General features: G+C 41.8%; 1 protein-coding gene across 2 annotated transcripts in view; it reads right to left on the reverse strand.

Annotated features, from left to right (window-relative positions):
- Positions 1–18,174, reverse strand: part of BTC (betacellulin) — a 45,017-nt gene extending 26,843 nt beyond the window's left edge. For both annotated transcript variants that reach the window (XM_073891178.1, XM_025887585.2), the window contains exon 1: positions 17,820–18,174. In XM_073891178.1, the coding sequence (XP_073747279.1) occupies positions 17,820–17,883 (64 nt within the window). In that variant the 5' untranslated portion in view covers positions 17,884–18,174. The remainder of the gene's footprint in view (positions 1–17,819) is intronic.
- Between the last annotated feature and the right edge of the window lie 2,957 nt (positions 18,175–21,131).

The raw sequence follows: 21,131 nt of genomic DNA on the forward strand, positions 1-21,131 counted from the left end.
AACCTTGGTAATGCCTGGCACAGGGTAGCAACACAATAGCAACAATAAAAGAGTTGAAGTAAAAAAGGATTCAAATTCTTCTGGTAAAACAGTAGATGATCATTCTCCTAAGTGGATATTTCTACATTTATGTTGTGATTTGATCCCTGTGGAAAATATGGCTATGAAACAAGGTACAAAAGATAAATACATATACATACACATACCACATTCCTACAGTGTGGTTATATGTATGTACTTAGTGAGGCAGAACAATGTGTTGGCCTCTCCACACGCTGTTTCTCTCTAGCATTTTTAAAAGACATTTGAAGTGAATGCACCTCAGTTGATGAAGAGAAATACGACATCTTGTATGGTTCTTTGTATTCTCAGGACAGTTCTGCCAGGGGACTCAGCACACTGTGTATGTCTGACAGGGTTACTGAGTCAGTGGTTTGGTTAAGTGATTCAGTGATACAAACACAGTAGATAAAATCAGATCTTGGATGGTGCTAACAACCAAGGAGATTATAAATTACATCTCTAATTTTAGAAAAACAAAGTTAATAAAGTTTTTAAAGTTTTAATCAACATTCAGAGTAAAAACTATAAGGATCTGGGACATTTTTTCATTGTAGCTTCATTGTCAAGAAGAAAAACAGAATCCTAGACTCCAAATGGTTGAAAGACCTAAACGTGAGACAGGAGTCCATCAAAATCCTAAAGGAGAACACAGGTAGCAACCTCTTCGACCTCAGCCGCAGCAACTTCTTCCTAGAAACATCACCAAAGGCACGGGAAGCCAGGGCAAAAATGAACTATTGGAATTTCATCAAGATAAAAAGCTTTTGCACAGCAAAAGAAACAGTCCACAAAACCAAAAGACAACCGACAGAATGGGAGAAAATATTTGCAAATGACATATCAGATAAAGGGCTAGTATCCAAAATCTATAAAGAACTTATCAAACTCAACACCCAAAGAACAAATAATCCAATCAAGAAATGGGCAGAAAACATGAACAGACATTTTTCCAAAGAAGACATCCAAATGGCCAACAGGCACATGAAAAAGTGCTCAACATCGCTCGGCATCAGGGAAATCCAAATCAAAACCTCAATGAGATACCACCTCACACCCGTCAGAATGGCTAAAATTAACAAGTCAGGGAACGACAGATATTGGCGGGGATGTGGAGAAAGGGGAACCCTCCTACACTGTTGGTGGGAATGCAAGCTGGTGCAGCCACTCTGGAAAACAGTATGGAGGTTCCTCAAACAGTTGAAATTAGAGCTACCATTCGATCCAGCAATTGCACTACTGGGTATTTACCCCAAAGATACAAATGTAGGGACCCGAAGGGGTACGTGCACCCCAATGTTTATAGCAGCAATGTCCACAATAGCCAAACTGTGGAAAGAGCCAAGATGTCCATCGACAGATGAATGGATAAAGAAGAAGTGGTATATATACACAATGGAATATTATGCAGCCATCAAAAGGAATGAGATCTTGCCATTTGCAACGACGTGGATGGAACTGGAGGGTGTTATGCTTAGTGAAATAAGTCAATCAGAGAAAGACAGGTATCATATGACCTCACTGATATGAGGAATTCTTAATCTCAGGAACAAACTGAGGGTTGCTGGAGTGGTCGGGGGTGGGAGGGATGGGGTGGCTGGGTGATAGACATTGGGGAGGGTATGTGCTACGGTGAGCGCTGTGAATTGTGCAAGACTATTGAATCACAGATCTGTACTTCTGAAACAAATAACGCAACATATTTTAAGATAAAAGAAAAAGAAGAAGATAGCAGGAGAGGAAGAATGAAGGGGAGTAAGTCAGAGGGGGAGACGAACCAGGAGAGATGATGGACTCTGAAAAACAAACTGAGGGTTCTAGAGGGGAGGAGGGTAGGGGGATGGGTTAGCCCGGTGATGGGTATTAAAGAGGGCACATTCTGCATGGAGCACTGGGTGTTATGCACAAACAATGAATCATGGAATACTACACCAAAACAAATGATGTAATATATGGTGATTAACATAACAATAAAAATTTAAAAAAAAAAGAAGAAAAACAGAATCCTGAGTATGCATACTATATAGAGAGCATTTTCTAAGTCCAAAATGAGACTACATCTACCATGTTGAAGGGGCGCCTGAGTGGCTCAGTTGGTTATGCATCTGGCTCTTGATTTCAGCTCAGGTCATGATCTCAGGGTCATGAGATCAAGCCCCAAGTTGGCTCTGCACACAGCTCAGAGTCTACTTAAGATTCTCTCTGTCTCCCTCTGCCCCTCCCCCCCGCTTCTGCAGGCACGCAAGAGCGTTCCCTCTCTCTTTCTCATTCTCTCTCAAAATAAAAGAAAAAAGAAAAACTAACATGCAGTTGAAAAAAATATTAGGGAATGGAATGATGTTTATCATTGTGGGCTTGTGTTTGAGATAAAAACTAAAACAGGTGAAGTTTGACATTAGCATTCTCTTCCATCTATTTTTGTTGACTCCTTTTCCATTTTTTTCATTGTTGTTTTGCCCTCCTATAAACCAATATTTTTGTATTGCCTTGACATTCCCCCAAATAGAAGATAACTTTTAAATATAATTTCCTTTCCAAATGCATTTGCTTTCAAAGCAGATGTGCAAGGAGAGAAATAACTCAAATACTCTAAATTCAAGTGCTTCAACCTGGGTCTTCTAGAAAGCAGAACCTGAGATATATATGAAGGGATTATCACTTTATTTGGGAGGTACAAGCTCTGGGGTCACAAGAATGAGGAAGAAAAAAAGAAATGAAGCAAAGAAGAAGACAAAGCAATGCAATGTGTGTACCCATCACACAGATGCAGCTCCAAAGTGCACCACAAAGAGACACCAAACTTTGCTCAGACCACATGTTCACTCATACATAAGCTATATAAAGCATTTTAAAAACCAAAAAAAACTTCATCTTGAAGTAGTTCATGGAAGAAAGAATGAAGGAGAAATATGTCTGCCCCAATCACTTTCATCACCCATTTTCTGGACAAAATTCCATGTAATGGGTACTAATGGCCTCAATCTCTGGCCCTTTGCTGAATGAGAGGTCAGAACTCATGCCCTGGACATGGTGTTATCCAAGTCCAAAACAAGGGGCAACCCAGTATGGGTAGGGAGCTAAATAGTGACAAAGGAAATAGTCAAAGGGGTCTTCAGAGGGGCTTATTTTTTGTGCCCTGGCCCAATGAGCATTTGAGGCATCAAGACATCTCATGGATAGCCATGTTCTAAGACAAAGAAGGACTTTTCCAAGGTCTCTCAAATCACATCACCTGGAAAACTGCCTACACTATCAAACTCAAAGACAGGCTTCTGGATTTTCAGGGCTAGGAAGGGATAGAGACAGGACAGAAAAAAATAAGGGAGTCTTCATAGTTTATGTTCATTCAAAATCAGGAAAGTAACATATGAACTCTTTCCTCTTCCCATGTAAAATTTTATCCCAAAAGGTAGAAATAGTATCTTGGTGTTTAAGAAAGGCTAAGAATGATGGATAACACTTTTTTTTTAACTTATAAAAGTACTCCACAATCTTATATTTTTAAAGCCCAGAGAGGGAAGTAATTTAACCACCTGTCATACATAAACTAACTCATATATCTGAAAACTGTCAACACTACAATAATGCCTTTGCCAGTAAATCAACCTCTTTTTTTTCTCACCATGACCATTATTAAATCTGTGACAACAATGACTAAATTGAATGGAAAGCCCATAATAACCTAGAGCTAGTTTCTTAGAAATCATCGGTTGTCAAAACTTGACTTTTTGATTCCCATTCCTTTATGATAAGACCATTCCAGACAGTCAGACATTATAATACTTTAAATGAAAAGCTCTGGGCTCACTGAATTTCCATAATAGTTCATAGACAGGAGGAGAAAGGAACCAAGCAAAAGAACAATTTGTTATCAGGAAGGATTATCCGATTGCAAAATGAGGAGAAAATGTGGAGTTGGCCCCTGGATTTAGTGATAACACAGTCTCTGACCCATGAGGAAACAGTCATCAAACTTTAATAATGATAAGGGAAAAGGAACATAGAATTTAAGAGTAGATGCTTACCCAACCTGAAAAAGCCCCAGAATTTAGGCTCTTAAAATGAGCTAGGGAAAGCCAATCCAACTTAACATTAATCCATTATTATCTTTATCAACAAAACTATTTGCAGAGACCAGAAGTAGAAAGAAAGATGAGGCAGTATTATTTTAAGTGTCAGGTATATAGGAAATAGATTCTATTGGAATCCCAAAAAAGAGCAATGTGTTGAGCTGGAGAATCCATAAGGAAAAGTTTCACAGAGGTTGGAAACAAAACTGGATCAAAGGCAATGACATAGAAATGAGCCTAGTGTGTTTGGAAGATACTGAATAACGCTGTCCAGCTGGAGTGAAGAATTATACAGAGTATTAAGAACAAGGGCCTTCTTGATGTGTGTGGTGTGACTGAAATAATTCAATTGATTTTCCTGTGTTACCTATGAAAATAAGACACATTGAGACATGGTCACACCACACATTTCCAGTTGAAACTCTGCAATGTCTTTCAGCACATCCGAAAGACAGAGTCCCAATAAAGAATCTGACTGGTCTTGAAAACCACTTAAGAAGTATTTAACAGCGGTGAATACGGTTGAGTAGAAATTACTAAGAGAGAACAGGATGCATTTCCTTTGTCATGCTTCTGCAAAGGCAAATGGGAAGTGTAGCTTATTATTCTGAGGTGTAGTTTTGCCTCGCATCTAAATCACACATTCAGTCACTCATCTTACCCTCCATTTCAGGAAAATTGTCACGTATCTAAAAGTGATTAGAGAATTTTCTCATAGAAGTTTTCTGTCAAAGAAGGACAATGTTGAAAATGTGTCTCCTGAAATAATCAATAATCACATTTGAAACTTTTGTTAATATCATTTATCAATTATAGTTATGCCAGGGTTTTTCCCAATTCATAATTGAATCCCCATGATAAGTTATTATCCCAATAAATGGTAAAATATAAGGCCAAACCTGAGCCTGGGGCGTGGGATTGGTACTAAATTCCAAGATATTCTATTATCACATCATATGAGGAATATGTAATATCCACATGACATCATTGGTGATGTTACCCTTGATATCTCATTCATGAGAAGACAAGGTCATTGAATACAGTTTAAGAAGGAAAAAACCTCAAATTCCTTTTCCCTCAAAATTCTTCACCACTGGTTCACAAGGTTTCAAATGTCCTGCCTCTTCTTTTCTTCCCAGAGAAATCAGCTGACAGTGTCTTAATTTGAAACCCCATCTTCCAAACTCCAAAGCATTCCCAAATGGCAGTAACATCGTGCTGTGTTTGTAGAGACACAAGGACCCTTGGTGGTCATTTGGCACACCTCCTATCTAACTCAAGAATCCCTTACACAACTTCCACAAGTGCCACCAGACTATAAACATGTCCAGGCATGGGAAGCTCACCACATCCCAAGCTGCTGATTCCATTTTTTTCAAAGCTCTACCTGGGAGAAAATTAAGGTGAGAGCTGCCTTCCTGGAATTTTAGTTTTAATCCAATCTGTGCCTTCTGAACTACACGGAGGAAACCTTTGTTGAGACAACTTTTCAATGATTTGAAGTTGGCTCTCTCATAAACCAAAATTTTCTCTTTTCTAGCCACCACTACAACTTTTATCCTCTCAGTTGTGTGTGTGTGTGTGTGTGTGTGTGTGTGTGTGTGTGTGTCTTCTTCAGTTACCACCAATGTCTTGTCTCTGGCTTTTTAAGAACACCAGTGATTTCCCCATAGCTCACCCACCAGTGACCTCTTCCTGAACCTCAGCCTCCTCCCTCTGCAGTATTTGATATGGTTGCCTTTCCCAAATCTTCCATCTAAAATCCACCCCCATTCTCAGCTTCCTGACTTGTCCTTCCCTCTTCGTTCAACTCTGCCAGCTCTTTTTCCAACTCCCACACCACATATGTGGTCGCCACCAACACTCTACTCTCAACCTTCTTTTTTTTCCAAATGTTTTTATTGTAATAAAACACACATGACACAAAATTTCCTATCTTACCCATCTTTAAATGCTCAGTTCAGTAGTATTAAGCACATTCATACCGTTGTACAACCATCTCCACCATCCGTCTCTAGAATTCTTCATCTTGCAAAACTGAAACACTACACCCACTAAGCAGTAACTCCCCACTCCCTCCTCTCCCAGCCCCTGGCAAACACCATTCTACTTTCTATCTCTATGATTTTGCCTTTGTATTCTTTTTTTTAAAGATTTTTTTTTTTATTTATTTGAGACAGAGAGAATGAGAGAGAGAGAGAGCACATGAGAGGGGGGAGGGTCAGAGGGAGAAGCAGACTCTCCGCCGAGCAGGGACCCCGATGCAGGACTCGATCCAGGGACTCCTGGATCATGACCTGAGCCAAAGGCAGTCGCTTAACCAACTGAGCCACCCAGGCGCCCGGTATTCTTTTTCATAATGCCATTCCGTGTCACAAAACACCCATGGTCTCAGCATTTAAATAAATATTTACTTAGAAATTGTCACTAGGCCCTGTGGTAGATTCTAAAATTACAATCAGCTAAATGATTACTTTCTATTTTCAGCCCTATTTTCTAACCAGGTGATTGTCCAAACTGGCTAGTCATTAAGACCTCCTGTAGGATCATTTTTGTACTAAACTTTTTATTTTGTAATAATTTAAGATTTATAAAACAGTTGCAAAATACAGAGCATTCCTGTACCTTCCTCACCCACTTTTCTTTCCTCTAATGTCACCGTCTTACATTACCATGGCACAGTTACCAAAACGAAGAACCAACATTTGTACATTACTAAATGTACCAATTGAGTTTAGTTAACTAAACTCAAGACTTCATTCTAACTCCACCAATTTTCCATTAATATGCTTTCTCTGGGTCAGGATTTCTAGTCTCCTCTGGTCTGTGATGGGTTCTCAGTCTTTCCTTGTTGGTTTTTTGTTTTTTTTTTTTTATGATTTCATTGACAAATTTGATGTGTACTAGTCAGGTATTTTATAGAATGTCTTTCAATTTGGGGTTTGTCTGATATTTTTATAATGATTGGACTGGGGTTATGGGTTTTAGAAGCAAATTCTACAGAAGAGATGTGTTTCCCTCATCACATTACATGAGGGATGCATGACATCTACATGACATCATTGGTGACGTTGAACTTGGCCACTTAGTGAAGGTAGTGTGTGCCAGATTTTTGCACTGTAAAGTTACCATTTTCTTTTTGCTGTTCATGCTCTATTCTTTGGAAACTAGCCTACACTCAAAAGGACCTCCTACATGGGATAGTATCTACATATATTATTTGCAATTACTCTGTAAGGAAAATTTATTTTTTCTCCTGGAAGGTCTTTAAAAATTTAGATTCATTTAGTAGGTCTGGGGAGAGGCCTGATAATTTGTACTTTTTACATTTCTTGGGAGAGCAATCAGATTTGGGGTCCACTGCTCTAATTCGAAGTCAACTTCCATATTTCCCAATGCTCATAAGACATTTGAATGTCTCAAAAGCATTTTACATTCCCACCAAAAGAAAAAAGCAGCTTTCTTTCACATCTGGCCCTGTAAATTCGTTTTGTCTCTCAGGTTAGTGGTCTTGGAGACAGTTTTCATTCCTCTTTCCCCTTTCCTATCTACACATGACTTGTCATTATATCCCACAAAATCTGACTTAGAAGCATTTATGGGATTTATTTCTTTCTCTCCATTGCCTGGTCCAGACTTTCTAGGCTACTTCCTAGCCTAGAACAGCTGCTTTCTCTTTACTTGCTCTTATTCGTCCCTCCTCATCTGATCCATTCTGCACATAAAAATTAATCTTAAAACCACTGTATTCCCTGAGGTGCCTGGGTGGCTCAGTTGATTAAGCGGCGGACTCTTGATTTTGGCTCAATCAAGAGTGTGAGGTCGAGCGAGCCCCCCATCAGGTTCTGTGCTGGTTGTAGAGCCTGCTTAAGATTCTCTCTCCTTCTCCCTCTGCCCTTCCTCCCTTCCACCCCCTGCTCTCTCTAAAAAAGCAAAAGAAAACAAGCCACTACATTCCCTGTATTAATCCCCTATTGGAAATATTACAATAGCTACCCATTATCCATTATTATTACACTCCCAAGAAGGAGGCCCTGTGACATGAGTTAGGGACAAAATGATGTCTTTAGTGTTAGAGAATGGAGCTGTCATAGAAGAGGGGTGGCGGGGTGGGGGGGAGTCAGTGAGAATAAAGTTCATTAAATTCGTTCCCTTCTGTTTTTCTCTGTGGTTGAGAGTTAATTCTCTTGAATTTGTCCTCGTGGATTAGTCTCTTTCTCCAAATGCAATTGTTCCTCTAAGATGGGCCTGGAGCTACCTCGTGATTATGAGCCACCCCCAGCCTTGGAAAGCCTAGCAGTACATGGTTAGGAGCCATGAAGCAAACCACTCAGGTCAGCCTGTAAACTTAAGCAAGGTGAGGCCAGCTCTTCACCAAGCTACAGAGCACGCAGTAAAATGGAATCTGGATATTTCCCCAGTATTCAAACAAGTTCCACAGGTAGGAGACCACATAACATTTTAAAATAAAGTCTTAACCTATAACTAAATGCCTGAATTCGTCTAAATTACAAAATGTCCTGGCTCTAATTCCTAGGAAATCCTGTGAAGATGGCACTGCATCAAGAATTCAGGATCCTGACTAATGTTCTCATTCTGGAAACCAGGTCCTTACCCAGTCAATATTTCCCTCGATACCACACAAAATTAACTCTTTGTTCTAGGCATGTGGGCCTGCTCACTCTCTGCCACACACACAAGGAAAAGGTCATTATTAATTTGTCCACCTTCTAATTTTTCTCCCATTGTTTCCTCTACCACCCTCATGGAAAAACTAACTCAAGTCCCTATTTCCCTGATGATTTTTTTTCCCAATCACTTCAGCCCATAACAAATTCTCCTTCTGAGGTCATATTTAGTTTTTACTAGCAATTTAAACTGTTAGGTATTCAACTACTAGACAATGTTTCATTTCTGATAAACATTTTTGCCCAGTATAATGCAAACTCTTTTTGGAAAGACAATGACATACTTAGACAATTCTCCTTAATGCTAAGCACAGTATTAGACACACTTTATAATAATATTAGACACGCTTTAAAATAGCAAACAAATTGAGATATATCTTCCTTATTATTGCATGTTTTAGAAATAAATACTACTTTCCAACAGCCCACCCCCAACACTATGCCATGGGAAAGAGAGTCTTGTGTTTGGATAAGTTCATGTTTTGCTGGTGGTGACAGTCAATACCTAAATTTCATGAGCAAATCTCATTCTATCAGGTCAGCCTACTCAGTAAAACCAGGCACAGCTGCCATCTAAGTGAACAACTGCCTAAAATAAGTCATTTTTGCAAATTCAGAGACATTAAAGATGGAATATAAAGTGTTATTGGGAAGCATGAGGATTCTTTGTTTTTTATTATGGAAGCTAGTATGTGTGTGTGTGTGTGTGTGTGTGTACGTGTGCACAAAGTGTACATCATGATCTTTGTGACTGACTGTGAGAAGCGACTGGTCTAGGAGGACTCCTGTGCTATGTGCATTCAGATTTGTTTACTGAGCAAATGTTTATTGAGCACTTACTATGTACAAGCACTGTCCTAGGCCCTGGAAATATAGCTGTAAATAAATCAGACGAAAATCTCTGCCATCATGGAACTTATATTCTAATGGAACTGTTAAAAGCACTATTGAAAGCATGGTTCTGATGGAGCAGATTTCTACTTTTTTCCCTTTGCTTCCAGTGGTGAATATTAAAGCAATTTCCTCTGATCAAAGCAAAAACACCAGCACTCCAACTGGCATAAAGAATGCAATCATTCTGTTTCTTCTTTTTAGTCAATACCTATGAAATAATTTTAAATTATCTACATATTCACAAAGGTGAGAATATTAATAATACATTGAACATTTAGTAGCCAATTATCCTGTTAAAATCTTTTCCTGAATTATCTCATTTTATCCTCAAAACAATCCTATATTCCTAGATGATAGGCATTATTATTGATACCATTCTCTAGATGAGACGGTGCAGCACAAGGAGATTAAATAACTTTCTCAATGTTACAAGACAATAGTATGGAACAACAACATTTATGCACTGCTGTCTACTCTTTATAATCTGGAAAAAAACCATTATTTTGTCATAAGAAAACTCTCTAAAAACAATTTCTGTTTATTTTTCCATTTTTCTGATTTTTAGAAACAAATTTTGACAGTGTGCCATCATTCATTTTTCTGTAATGACAGATTTATTTTTTTAATTAAGATAATTATTTGTTTAATTCAAATAAGTGAGATAACCCCATTTTGATGAGATTGTCTAAAATATTAAAATTATCTCCTAAATATTTTATTTTTCTCTGCTAGTGCAGGCTGACTTTTGTGTCTGGTCCTAACCTTAAGATGCTGGGTTTGGGTGTCAATGCCAGGCAAGTGCTATAGAGCTTTTCAGTGCATAAAACTAGGATCAAAATTGGCAGATGAAGAAGATTCTATAGAGACATTTTTAGAAAGCAGATATGCATTTTGCTTTTGCAGGGTTATTTTTTACATTTGTTCCTTTCTAACAAAACCAGTCAAATAGAACTCTTTTGAGAATTTTTATCCATTTCCTTTTTCATAACTAGTGGGAGCAGGAATTTGAGAAATAAAGGCAAAATAAAGTTTTTCTATCAATTGATAGACCCTGGTTACATTAAGGAAGTACCCAGAATCAAAATATCCACAATTTAAAAAATATACTGATCATAATTAATGATTTCTTCTGTACTTCCTTGTTACTTATTATAGTAGCTCATGTTTATCCAGAACATACTATGTTCCAGGCACATTCTAAGTGCTTTGTGCTGTAATTAATCTAGTCCATATAATAGCCTTGGTTATATTACTGTTGGCTTTTATAGATGAAGAAACTGAGGCCGAGGGGTTTAAATGATTTGCTCAAGATCAAGGAGTTAGTAAGTCATAGGACCAGGGGGGTCATGCCTAGATATAGCCTAGCTCAGAGTCTAGGACTCTTGACCACAGCATCATACCGCCTCAGGATATGCTCTTCTTAGCCATTCTCAGTCATAGGCCTGTGGGTCCTCTCAGGACCATCATTCCACCAACTGTTCACTATTGGCTGGGATGGCCTGTGCCTACGATATAAGTAGGCAGGTTTCCTGGCTGGGATAAAGAGCCAGGAATCCAAGAACCTGAGGCATATCCAGAGCTGGGGATGCCATAAATATACAGGTCGGCATCAAGGAAAGCAAAGCTGGTAGGAACAGCTAGTATGAACTTCAATGTTTTTTCGATAAGTCAGAAGAACTGGGTCCCTCTTCAATGCAATGATATGTCATTGCACTGCACTTCAGTGACCCATCTCCTCTTGTCTACCTTATTCAGCAACATGTATTTATCTACTATGATCCAGGCTCTATTACCTCATCTTCAGAGTTCATGCTCATAAAGCCAGAACCTTAGACCAGTTACTTAATGCCTTTGTGTTTCATATTCCCCTATATAAATGGGAATGATAATGATGTATAGCTTGTGTGTTAGATGGATTGTGTCATATGGATACAATGAGTTACTAGGTTCTTAGAACAGTGCCTGGCATGCATATGACATAACTGCTCTTATTATTTTGGGTGTGAAGATCAAATGAGATAATGATATGAAAATGCTTTTCCAACTGTAAAGGTCCCCCAAATGTAAGAGGTTATGTGGAGATTCCACAGCAAAGGTCAAGCAGGCATCTGCTTGTGTCATCAGCAACATGTGTGTCAGTCACCCTAGGAGATGGGACCAGTCAAATGTCAGTAACGCAGAATGACATCTCAGTGGGAATGTGGTCATGAAGAAGTCAAGTCTACATCTCCTAAAGGTGCCTCATTCAGCCCCCATGACAATTTCTTGACCTTTGTACCAGGCTTCCAGGAGTAAGAGGCAGAGGCAAGCTGTCTTCTTTTTCTCTGGAAAGACCTGGACCGTGTGACTCACCCCTAGGCAGGGGGCATGGGTCTGTGCATCACGTGCTTCAGTTTAACCGTCAAGAAATCCAGACCATTGATTGCTATGAGATATTGACATATAATGTTAGATTAGTTAGGGATTCCTCAACACTAACAAGTCAGACCACAGTCAGCCTCCACAGCCAATCTGTCTCAACTTCTATAGGATCCACCACAGGTTTTTATTCCATTTAATACTGAATAGAAACCGTGAACATGGCAACTTGGTTACTCCCAGCTAATGAAACGTGTGTGTATTAGAAAAAGTTATAATCATCCATAAGGAGAACATATGATGTAATGAGCACTGGGTATTATATAAGACTGATGAATCACTGACTTCTACCTCTGAAACTAATAATATATTATATGTTAATTAATTGTATTTAAATACAAAAATAAAAATTAAAAAGAAAAGAAAGAAGAATGGCTGAAAAGAAAAAGTTATAATCAAACAAGACAGCAAATTACCTCACACCTCATAGAATTCAAAGGGCATTTCTTAATGACCCATTGGAGAATGCCCTGAATCCAATACCCTTCCTGCCACCATTTAAACACTTCTTTTAAAAGCCCCTATTCTGACTGATTGCTTCTGACTTCAAAGCAAACACTGAGAGACAAAGAGTAGTCTGAATCTCCCATACAGAATGTAAGAAACAGAAGTAATTAAACTACTTGCAAAACAAAAGTCCTTTGGTGAAAGGTTCTCCAGCATCGCTGGAAGCAAGTTCCAAGTAAAAAAAAAAGATGAAGAAGCAGGTCTCTCTACATCTCTGAATTGTGTGCATGTTTTGCCAACAAGAAGTAGAACTGTTTTCTTTACTGAATCTGCTGTTTTTTTTAATGGCTAGACATTGTCACAAACTTGCATTCATTCAGTTAGTTAACTAATATGTTTTGGGCTCCTACTATGTGCCAAGCACTCTTTATGCATCCCCCACCCTAAAAGTAAATAAGTAAATAAGTAAATAAGTAAATAAGTAAATAAATGAATGAATGAAGCCATGACTTTGCAATGGAGGAAATGTTATATTAATAACTCATCTTGTTATACTATCAACTCAAGCACTTTTAAATAAAAAAGGTTGAACACAAACATTGTTATACTTCAGTGATACTTTTGGTCACCGTTTTGGAATCAGTGCCTATACTCTCCAGGTCAGGTAAATAACATACTACATATCCTCAAAAAAAAAAAAAAAAAAAGTAAAGAATGAGTAAAAGTACTTCGTGGCTATTGGAATTGACCTTGCTGATAATCAAAGTAGGTTATTGCTTAAGTGATCTGAATTAAGATTAAATACCCCCTCTCTCTCCAGCCATCTAAAATATACCCTATCATTTCTTTAAATTTTAACAATTAAAGATTCATTTAAGCTATTGGGAGTCCTTCTTCAACATACAAATCTGCCTGGGAAAGCTAGCCGTTATTAGCGTTACAAAGCATACCCATTTCAATCAGGTTGCTCTCCTCTTACAGTTTACTTTGGTGCCCTCCTAACCCTGACCCCACCCCCCCAAGATTCTTTGTGGATCCAGGGGTCCGTAATTTTGGAAGGGTATCAGGATCATGGTCTAGGCCTAACTGCATGCAGCCTGTATTCTGGCTTGTCTGGACCCTCCTGGAAAGATGCTAATCCTAATGGAGGGTTTATGAGCATGGTCCATGGTTCAGAGAGGTGATTCAAGGTACAGCGTGATGCCTGTCTCTCTGACTGTCCCCCCGACTGTCTTCCTCATTACACTCGTGTCTATGTCCTGGCATGAGCTGACTACAATAAAAGGGTGAGAAGAAACAAGATGAGGTTCTTGCACTGGGCTCTCTGAGGACTTGAGGAGCACCCGGGTATTGGGGTGAGCAGTGTCTGCAGAGACCCTGGGACAGACAGACATAGGGACTCTCTGTCCTCAGGGCCTTTGACTTCAGCACAGACGTGGGCACACCAAAGCATCAGCAGGGGCACCTTCAGTTGGACATAACAAAGCATGTTTGTAAGTGGTGGGATCTTCCAGAATTATTTGGGAATTTCCACACAGCAACTGAGAATGGAGCAATAGCAAAAATCAATTTGTAACAGCTGTTTATGTGCAAAACCTGGGATTGTGAAGAGGAAAAAACCACTCCTAATGCTCTTCTAAGCCAGAAGTATAACTGAAGAGGCAAAGCCTAAAATCTTGCAGCATTTGGGGTTTCAGTTACTTCATTTGTACAATGGGAATTTTACTTGCTGACACCTACCTGCTTGGTAACTTGGAAACTAGATACACAGCATGAGCACACTCATATTCTCAAGCAGAACTTAAACCCACTCACAAATATTAATGTTTTAGATTTTAATGAGGAGGGGAACTTATTTTTAGTCTTAAAACTCGCTCATTTTCTAAAAGTTAGCACTTTTTTACCTTTTTCACTGGTTATGATTTCCGTTTTAGTTTTTATACAGCAACTGGATGAGAGGGAGAAATAAAAAAAGAGAATCAAAAAAAGATAATCTGATTTCTTTGAGATGAAAAAAGATACTTTAAGCAATGTTATTGCCTTTTTTAAAGATTTATTTACTTTTGTTTTAAGATTTTATTTATTCATTAGAGAGAGAGAGCGCATGATCAGGGGGAGATGCTGAGGGAGCGGAAGAAGTAGACTCCCCACTGAGCAGGGAGCCCGATGAGGGGCTCGATGCAGGGCTTGATCCCAGGACCCTGGGATCATGACCTGAGCCAAAGGCAGACGCTTAACAGACTGAGCCACCCAGGTGCCCCTAAAGAGAGAGAGAGAGAACAAGCAAGTGTGCAGGAGCTGGGGGAGGAGCAGAGGGAGAGAGAATCTCAAGCAGACTCCCTGCTGAGCCTGGAACCAGAGGCGGGGCTTGATCCCACAACCATGAGATCATGACCTGAGCTGAAATCAAGAGTTGGATGCCTAACCAGCTGAGCCACCCAGGGGCCCCAAAGTTATTGCCTCTTTACCATATTTCTCAAAGAAATAAGAATCTACGGTTTTCTCTGTTATGATCAAGTTTGCATGAAACAAAGATCCCATCACAAAGTAAATGAAAGGTACATAGTGTTGTACAAACGTTTCTGTTAAATTTCCCAGTGGAAATGTTAGTTAAAGATGAATACAATGTCAAGTTGCTAAGGACCTTAGGCTCATCTAAAGCAGCTCCTTCATTTTACAAAGGAGAAAAACAATGTCCAGAAACTTGTCATTTATGGACATCTGAGAGTCACGGAGTGGCAAAGCGGGAACCAGGTGTCCTGTGTGCCCCATGCCTGTTCTCAAGGCACTCCCCTCCCCCTCCCCCATCACACACACACACACACACACACACACACAGTGCATCACACAGTGCATTGCTCACATTTTCTTCGAAAAGTAAACAACATTTAACATGTGATTTAAATTAGGAATGGGACTGAAAAGTCAAGCGTGTGAGAGAAATCGAAACACTTTATGGGACTACTGATGCCAACAAATTACATCCTTTGGAATTTTGCCTGCAGTGGAGCTTTTAGGGGATCTGGAGACTGAATTCAGTTCCCTAAGCCAAACATTCAACAGGACAGTTGCACAATCAGGTTACCTTGAGTGTAACGGCAGCACTGGATTAGAGTTTTGTCTTTTCATTTCTGTCTCGTGACAAGTTTTGAGAAAAAAATAATAAAGCACTACATGCTAGTAAAGGGGGAAGAATGTCTATCAACCTGGAATAATCACTTCTACTATGACATTTCTGCTGGCACAATGCCCTAATCTAGGCCTTAATTAGTTCTTAGTACCTGGGTTATACCTGAGACAATCAGGTCTTCTGGCCCCCCGCTCTGTCCCCTTGCCCCACACTGCAACCCTCTATCATTGGCCTCTCCTGCCTATTTCAAATCCTATCCAGGCATCAAGACACCCACTCATGTCCTTCATGCAGCTTTTCCCACTGTTCCATCCCTCGCTGGCGAGCTAGCCCTTCTCTGGTTTTATGGATGTTTCTCTTATTGTTTCATATTGGTTAGTCTTGCATTCCCAAATTCAGAATAACATCTTTTTTAAAAAAAAATTATTTATTTGAGAGAGAGAGAGAACACGAGTGGAAGGGAGAGGCAGAAGCAGACTCATCGTTGGGCAGGGAGCCCGACACAGGGCTCCATCCCAGGACCCCCAAGGTCATGACCTGAACCAAAGGCAGATGCTTAACCGACTGAGACACCCAGGTGCCCCTCAGCGTAACATCTTTCAGGCAGGACTCATGCCTAGGAATCTCTTCAGCCCTCTTCCCACCCCTTTCCCCATATACTCTAACATCTTGCTGACTATAGCAGATTTTCAGTCAATACTTTGTTGGAAAATCCAGACAAGGTGGAGGAAGAAAATGCCTACTTCATCCAAGTAATGCTGCCCAAAGCGTCAGCACTGTTGCTGGACCTAACTCTCTCTGCCCATTGCTCTTCCTCAGACTCCACATGATGCCCCTACTACATTGTCACTCACTTCTTCCTCTGCTGGGTTTCTTAAATCAGCCCCGTCTCTCTAACCGTGGCCCTAAGTCAGATCCACTCACTTCCAGCCAAGGTCATGACACACTTTTTTAGCCACCTCTCCTACTCCAAGGACCGTAGCCAAATGAAAGTGTCCCCACCACGTGAGAAATCCAGCCTTCCCCAGGCTTGAAGGCAGAGGTGATGTCACGGAGACACTGAAGCTGTGGAGACTCCCCTCCCCCCACTTTAGTGCCTCAAGCCCAGGTGTCCCTACCCCTGAGCCCAGCTAAGGCTACAGAATATTGCTGCCCCCTCCCTCTACTTCCCTCAAAATGACCATGGTGCAGAGGGGACGTCTTGATGTAGCAGGACTTTCCCACCTCCATGCCTTCCTTGGTCCCTTCCCACATCCAGCTGCAAGAACTTTCCCCCCGCACCTGCGTTCCAGAGCTCTCTGCCAAGGCTGCCTCCCAAGGAAGTGAGGGGAGCCTCTAGCGGATCCAGGCATCCCGCTCCTCCAGTCCTACCACTCTTCCCTCAGGCCCGGACCGCACCCAGCGCTCCTGAACTGAACAGCCCAAGTTTAATTTTTGTCAATGAAGAAAAGTTTTCCCTCCCCCATTTCATCTTAAAATAAGGCCTAATAGATTCCAAGTAAAACATCTCTGCATTGCTTAGGTAGTGCCCTCGGTAAAACATGCCATTTCCCTTTCCCTATCAGCAGCCGGGGTCTAAGGTCTCAGAAGTTGTCTTCTCTCCTCCTCCACTCCCTCCCCACTGCCCTGACAAGGGCCGGGGGTCTTAATCCACTCCCAGCCCTCCAGGAGTCGTCCCCCTATCTCTCTCACACACCCAGGGCGCACACACACCCCGCAAATTGCTCTCCACCGTGCTCGGCCCTCCCAGGCCGCATCTTAAGCCAGGGCGTTCCCTCCCTTCTGCCTCCCCGGAGCTGTCCTCCGCCCAGTGACCCCTGCTCCTTCCTCAGTGGGCTCCGCTCCCACGCCTCTCACTCGCCGGCACCTGCGCCAGCAGCGGGGCCGCGGGAACCCTTCCACCCTCGGGCAGCCGCAACAGGTGCAGCCCCAGGTGCCAAGCGCCGAAACCTTAACCTCGCGCTCGCCCCGGGGTCAGAGCGCTCCGCCCGGCCCTAACAGCCCCCAGCGCGCCGGGGGAGTCCAGATGACCGCGCGGATCAGGGTTCGCCCTCCCTGCCACTCCACCGCAGACTTTCCTCCTGGGGCTCCTGTGCCCGGCGCGCCACTTACCCAGGGCGAGGGCCAGGAGCAGTGGCAGGGAGCCGGCGCCGCTGCCCGGGGCGGCCCGGTCCATCAACCCCACGCTGCGGGGCCGGGCAAGCCCCTGGACGAGTCTCCCGCCTCCTCCTGCGCCCCTTCCCGGGCCACGGGCGCCCGAGGGCGGGCCTGGAAACTACTCTCTCGGGCCAGCAGGAAATGAAACTACTTCTCAGGCTGGCACCCGGGCCCCTGGGCAGGCAACACCCCGGGCGGGCGGGCGGCAGGCTCCGGTAGTGTGGCCGGGAGGAGGGAGCCTCCTATTTATCCTCGCTCTTTCTGCACACACCCCAGCAGCGAGGCGCGGGACTCGGTGGTGGTAACCTCCACGCTGTTCCCACCCAAATTGCCCCACACCCACACCCACACTCGAGGACGTATTCGGGCTGCCCTCTGCCCAGCTCACCCACTCCCCCTGCTGGGTCGCACCTGACTCTCGGTTTCCCTCCCCTTTGGGGAGTAAGCCAGGTAGGTGGGGAGCGGAGGGAATGCCCGCGGTGGGGTGGTTCAGGTGCTGGGCCGGCGGGCAGTGCTTGGAGAAGCGGGCTCTGAGCTCCTCTAAGCTCCTGCAACGCACCGAGAGAGCATCAGAGCCCCCCGCGTGCCCTGAAGTCTAGTTTCCCTTATTTCAACCAACTGTTGGTGTCCCCGAGGGACCAGAGCCAACGTTCAGTGTGGTTAACCTTAGGCATTTGACAATTTACAAGCCTTTCCTTTACATATATAATTTGTTGAATATCTGGGAGTTTGGCTCACCAAGAGCTACATTAGAAATTTCATTTTCTTATGTATCCGTTTACTCCTGGATTCATTGCATTCTCCTTTATTTCAAAAATTCATGTACTGCGTTGGATCTATAAAAATAAGGAGAAGGCTTTTTGCCTGTGGCTTGCCAAACACTCTCTCTACTTCATCACACCTCCTTTTTCCGGAGAGGTGGGACCCCAGGGTTTTGCACCAAGCATTTTCTGGAACACAAAGGCACCCCCACAGCTTTCAAAGACAAGAAGCAACACCCAATGTTACCTTATGTGATTAATATGTTTGCCTCCAAAATAACTAAAGGGTACAGCTGTTTTCATGCTGATCTATATTCCTCTTGCAAGATCACTATGAAATCATGCCGCTCCCGCAGTAGAGTTGTATTTCTATAGTATCCCAAAGCCCAATAAACATTCATTAGCTATGAAATGCAGTTCAGATGTCTGTCCTTTCCTTCCCATTGTTTAAATTAAGCAAATTATTATGCACTCTTCTTCCACAAGTGACATTTCATTTCAAAACCAATTCATATTATTTTAGTGCCGCAGGCAACTGATATATCCAGGGGAATAAAACTCAGCTGTTAATTTTCAGAATCCCATTCTAGCCCCCACATGCAGCTCATAAAGCAGTGATACGACACATTAGGTAGGCATGGGGTTTAGAGAACTCTAAGGTTGGGGGATAGAAGGTTACTGTATCCCAAATAAAAAGGGCAAGTGTGGAGAAGTTAAGGGATTTGGCATCATCTCCCCCCCTCCTTTTCTTTTCTGATATTCTCTCCACCCTCCAGGGCCCTGTGTTAAGACATCTTTCGCTCTTAGGTGGTACCCTATCAAGGAACTGCCTTGCTATCCACAGAACATCACTATTTTATTTTCCTTTTCCATAGATACTAAATAAAAAATAAAGCACATCTAAGCAAAAAAAAAAAAAAAAAGCTAAATGTTTGTTGAGTATTGTCAAGTGCCCAGACTTGATGTAAGTATTCATCATTCATGCCATTCAAATGGTAAATTAACTTTTTCAGGCCACTAGAGTATGAACAAGTCTAATTTAATATAGAGATAAATTAATAGCCTTCCCTAAGGGCTTTATTTAATGCCAGAAATATTTTATAAGTACTCTGGAGAATATGACTTGCAAATTTCCTGGCATTGGAAGTCCGATCTCTTCAAGGTCAAGCCACTTTCCTTCTTCCTTCCTTCCTTCCTTCCTCCCTTCCCCCCTTCCTTCCTTCCTTCCTTCCTTCCTTCCTTCCTTCTTTCCTTCCCCGGCTTCCTTTTTTCCTTTCTTCTTCCTCTTCCCCATCTCTCTCTCTCTCTCAATTCGTTCTCTCATGGAGGAAGGTAAATCTGTGATACAACTACAAACTTTGGGAGAGTTTGACCTTCCTATGGCCTCATTCGGGTAACTGGGGTGTGTCTCAATGCTTCAGATTTTAAGCTGAGCTGTTACTAAGAAAAGAGTGGGTCAAAACTGCACCAAAGTCACAAGATAGGACTGGTATCCCCGCTCTCCCTGGCCAAGGAAATGCTTGATGGTGTCTTGCCTGGGCCAGCTTTAGGCAGGTAAAACCAGCCCTCCCAAATCTGGTATGAGGCTTGAGTGGATTCCTTTGGAAGGCCTTTACATGGGCATCTTCTCCCACACAGAGCAGCCTCCAGCTGGAACACTCCTCCCCGCCTCTGGACGGGACAACATAAGCTTGTGGTTGTTTGTGGGACACAACACAGAAACAGACACACACGTGGTGGTAGAAAGGAAAATTTTGGAATATACTGATTCTAGGTCCACCTGTATTCTCCAAACGGTCGCTTTAAGGCATTCAGTAGTATAGGAAGACTTCCTAGTGGTCATTAACATTATTTAATTCCATAAGAGTAAGTGAATGAACAGAAATATGAAGGGTGAAAAACTCTTTAAAACATAATATTTTGGAATAATGATCAACACTTTGCATTGTAGATTATTAAAGATTATTAGTATGATATATGTAGAGAGCTTTCAAATACTCCACTGGAAATCACTGAGCTAGTCTCTAAGGAAAACCAGTGAAAAATCACCATCCAAAACCTGTATCCAGGTGATTTCGTTTTACAATCTAGTTTTTCTGGGAGGAGGAGATTACTGGGGTTTTTCCTTATCTATTTTACTGTACATTCTTCTTCAGCCTTTCAGGGATCCTTTTTTAAATTAAGTTTGTTATTTTAGTTCCAGTATAGATAACACACAGTGTTATATTAGTTTCAGGCATACAGTAATGTGATTCAACCTTTCCATACATCACCCTGTGTTCGTCATGATAAGTGTACTCTTTAAACCCTATCACCTATTGCATCCATCCCCCCACCCACCTTTCCCGAAGGATCCTTTTTTTTTAAATATATATGCCTCAATTTGTTTGACTTGCCATATTTTTGAAATGGCAGCTTAATACAAATCCAATAAACCTAAGATATAATCTTCTCTACGATACTATACCTATTAGTTTTAGCTCAGCATTGTGATCTTTTCCTTTAC

The sequence above is a fragment of the Callorhinus ursinus genome, unplaced genomic scaffold (genome assembly GCF_003265705.2).
Source record: "Callorhinus ursinus isolate GAN/ISIS: 27379988/994484 unplaced genomic scaffold, GSC_fseal_2.0 scaffold4, whole genome shotgun sequence".
NCBI lineage: Eukaryota > Metazoa > Chordata > Mammalia > Carnivora > Otariidae > Callorhinus > Callorhinus ursinus.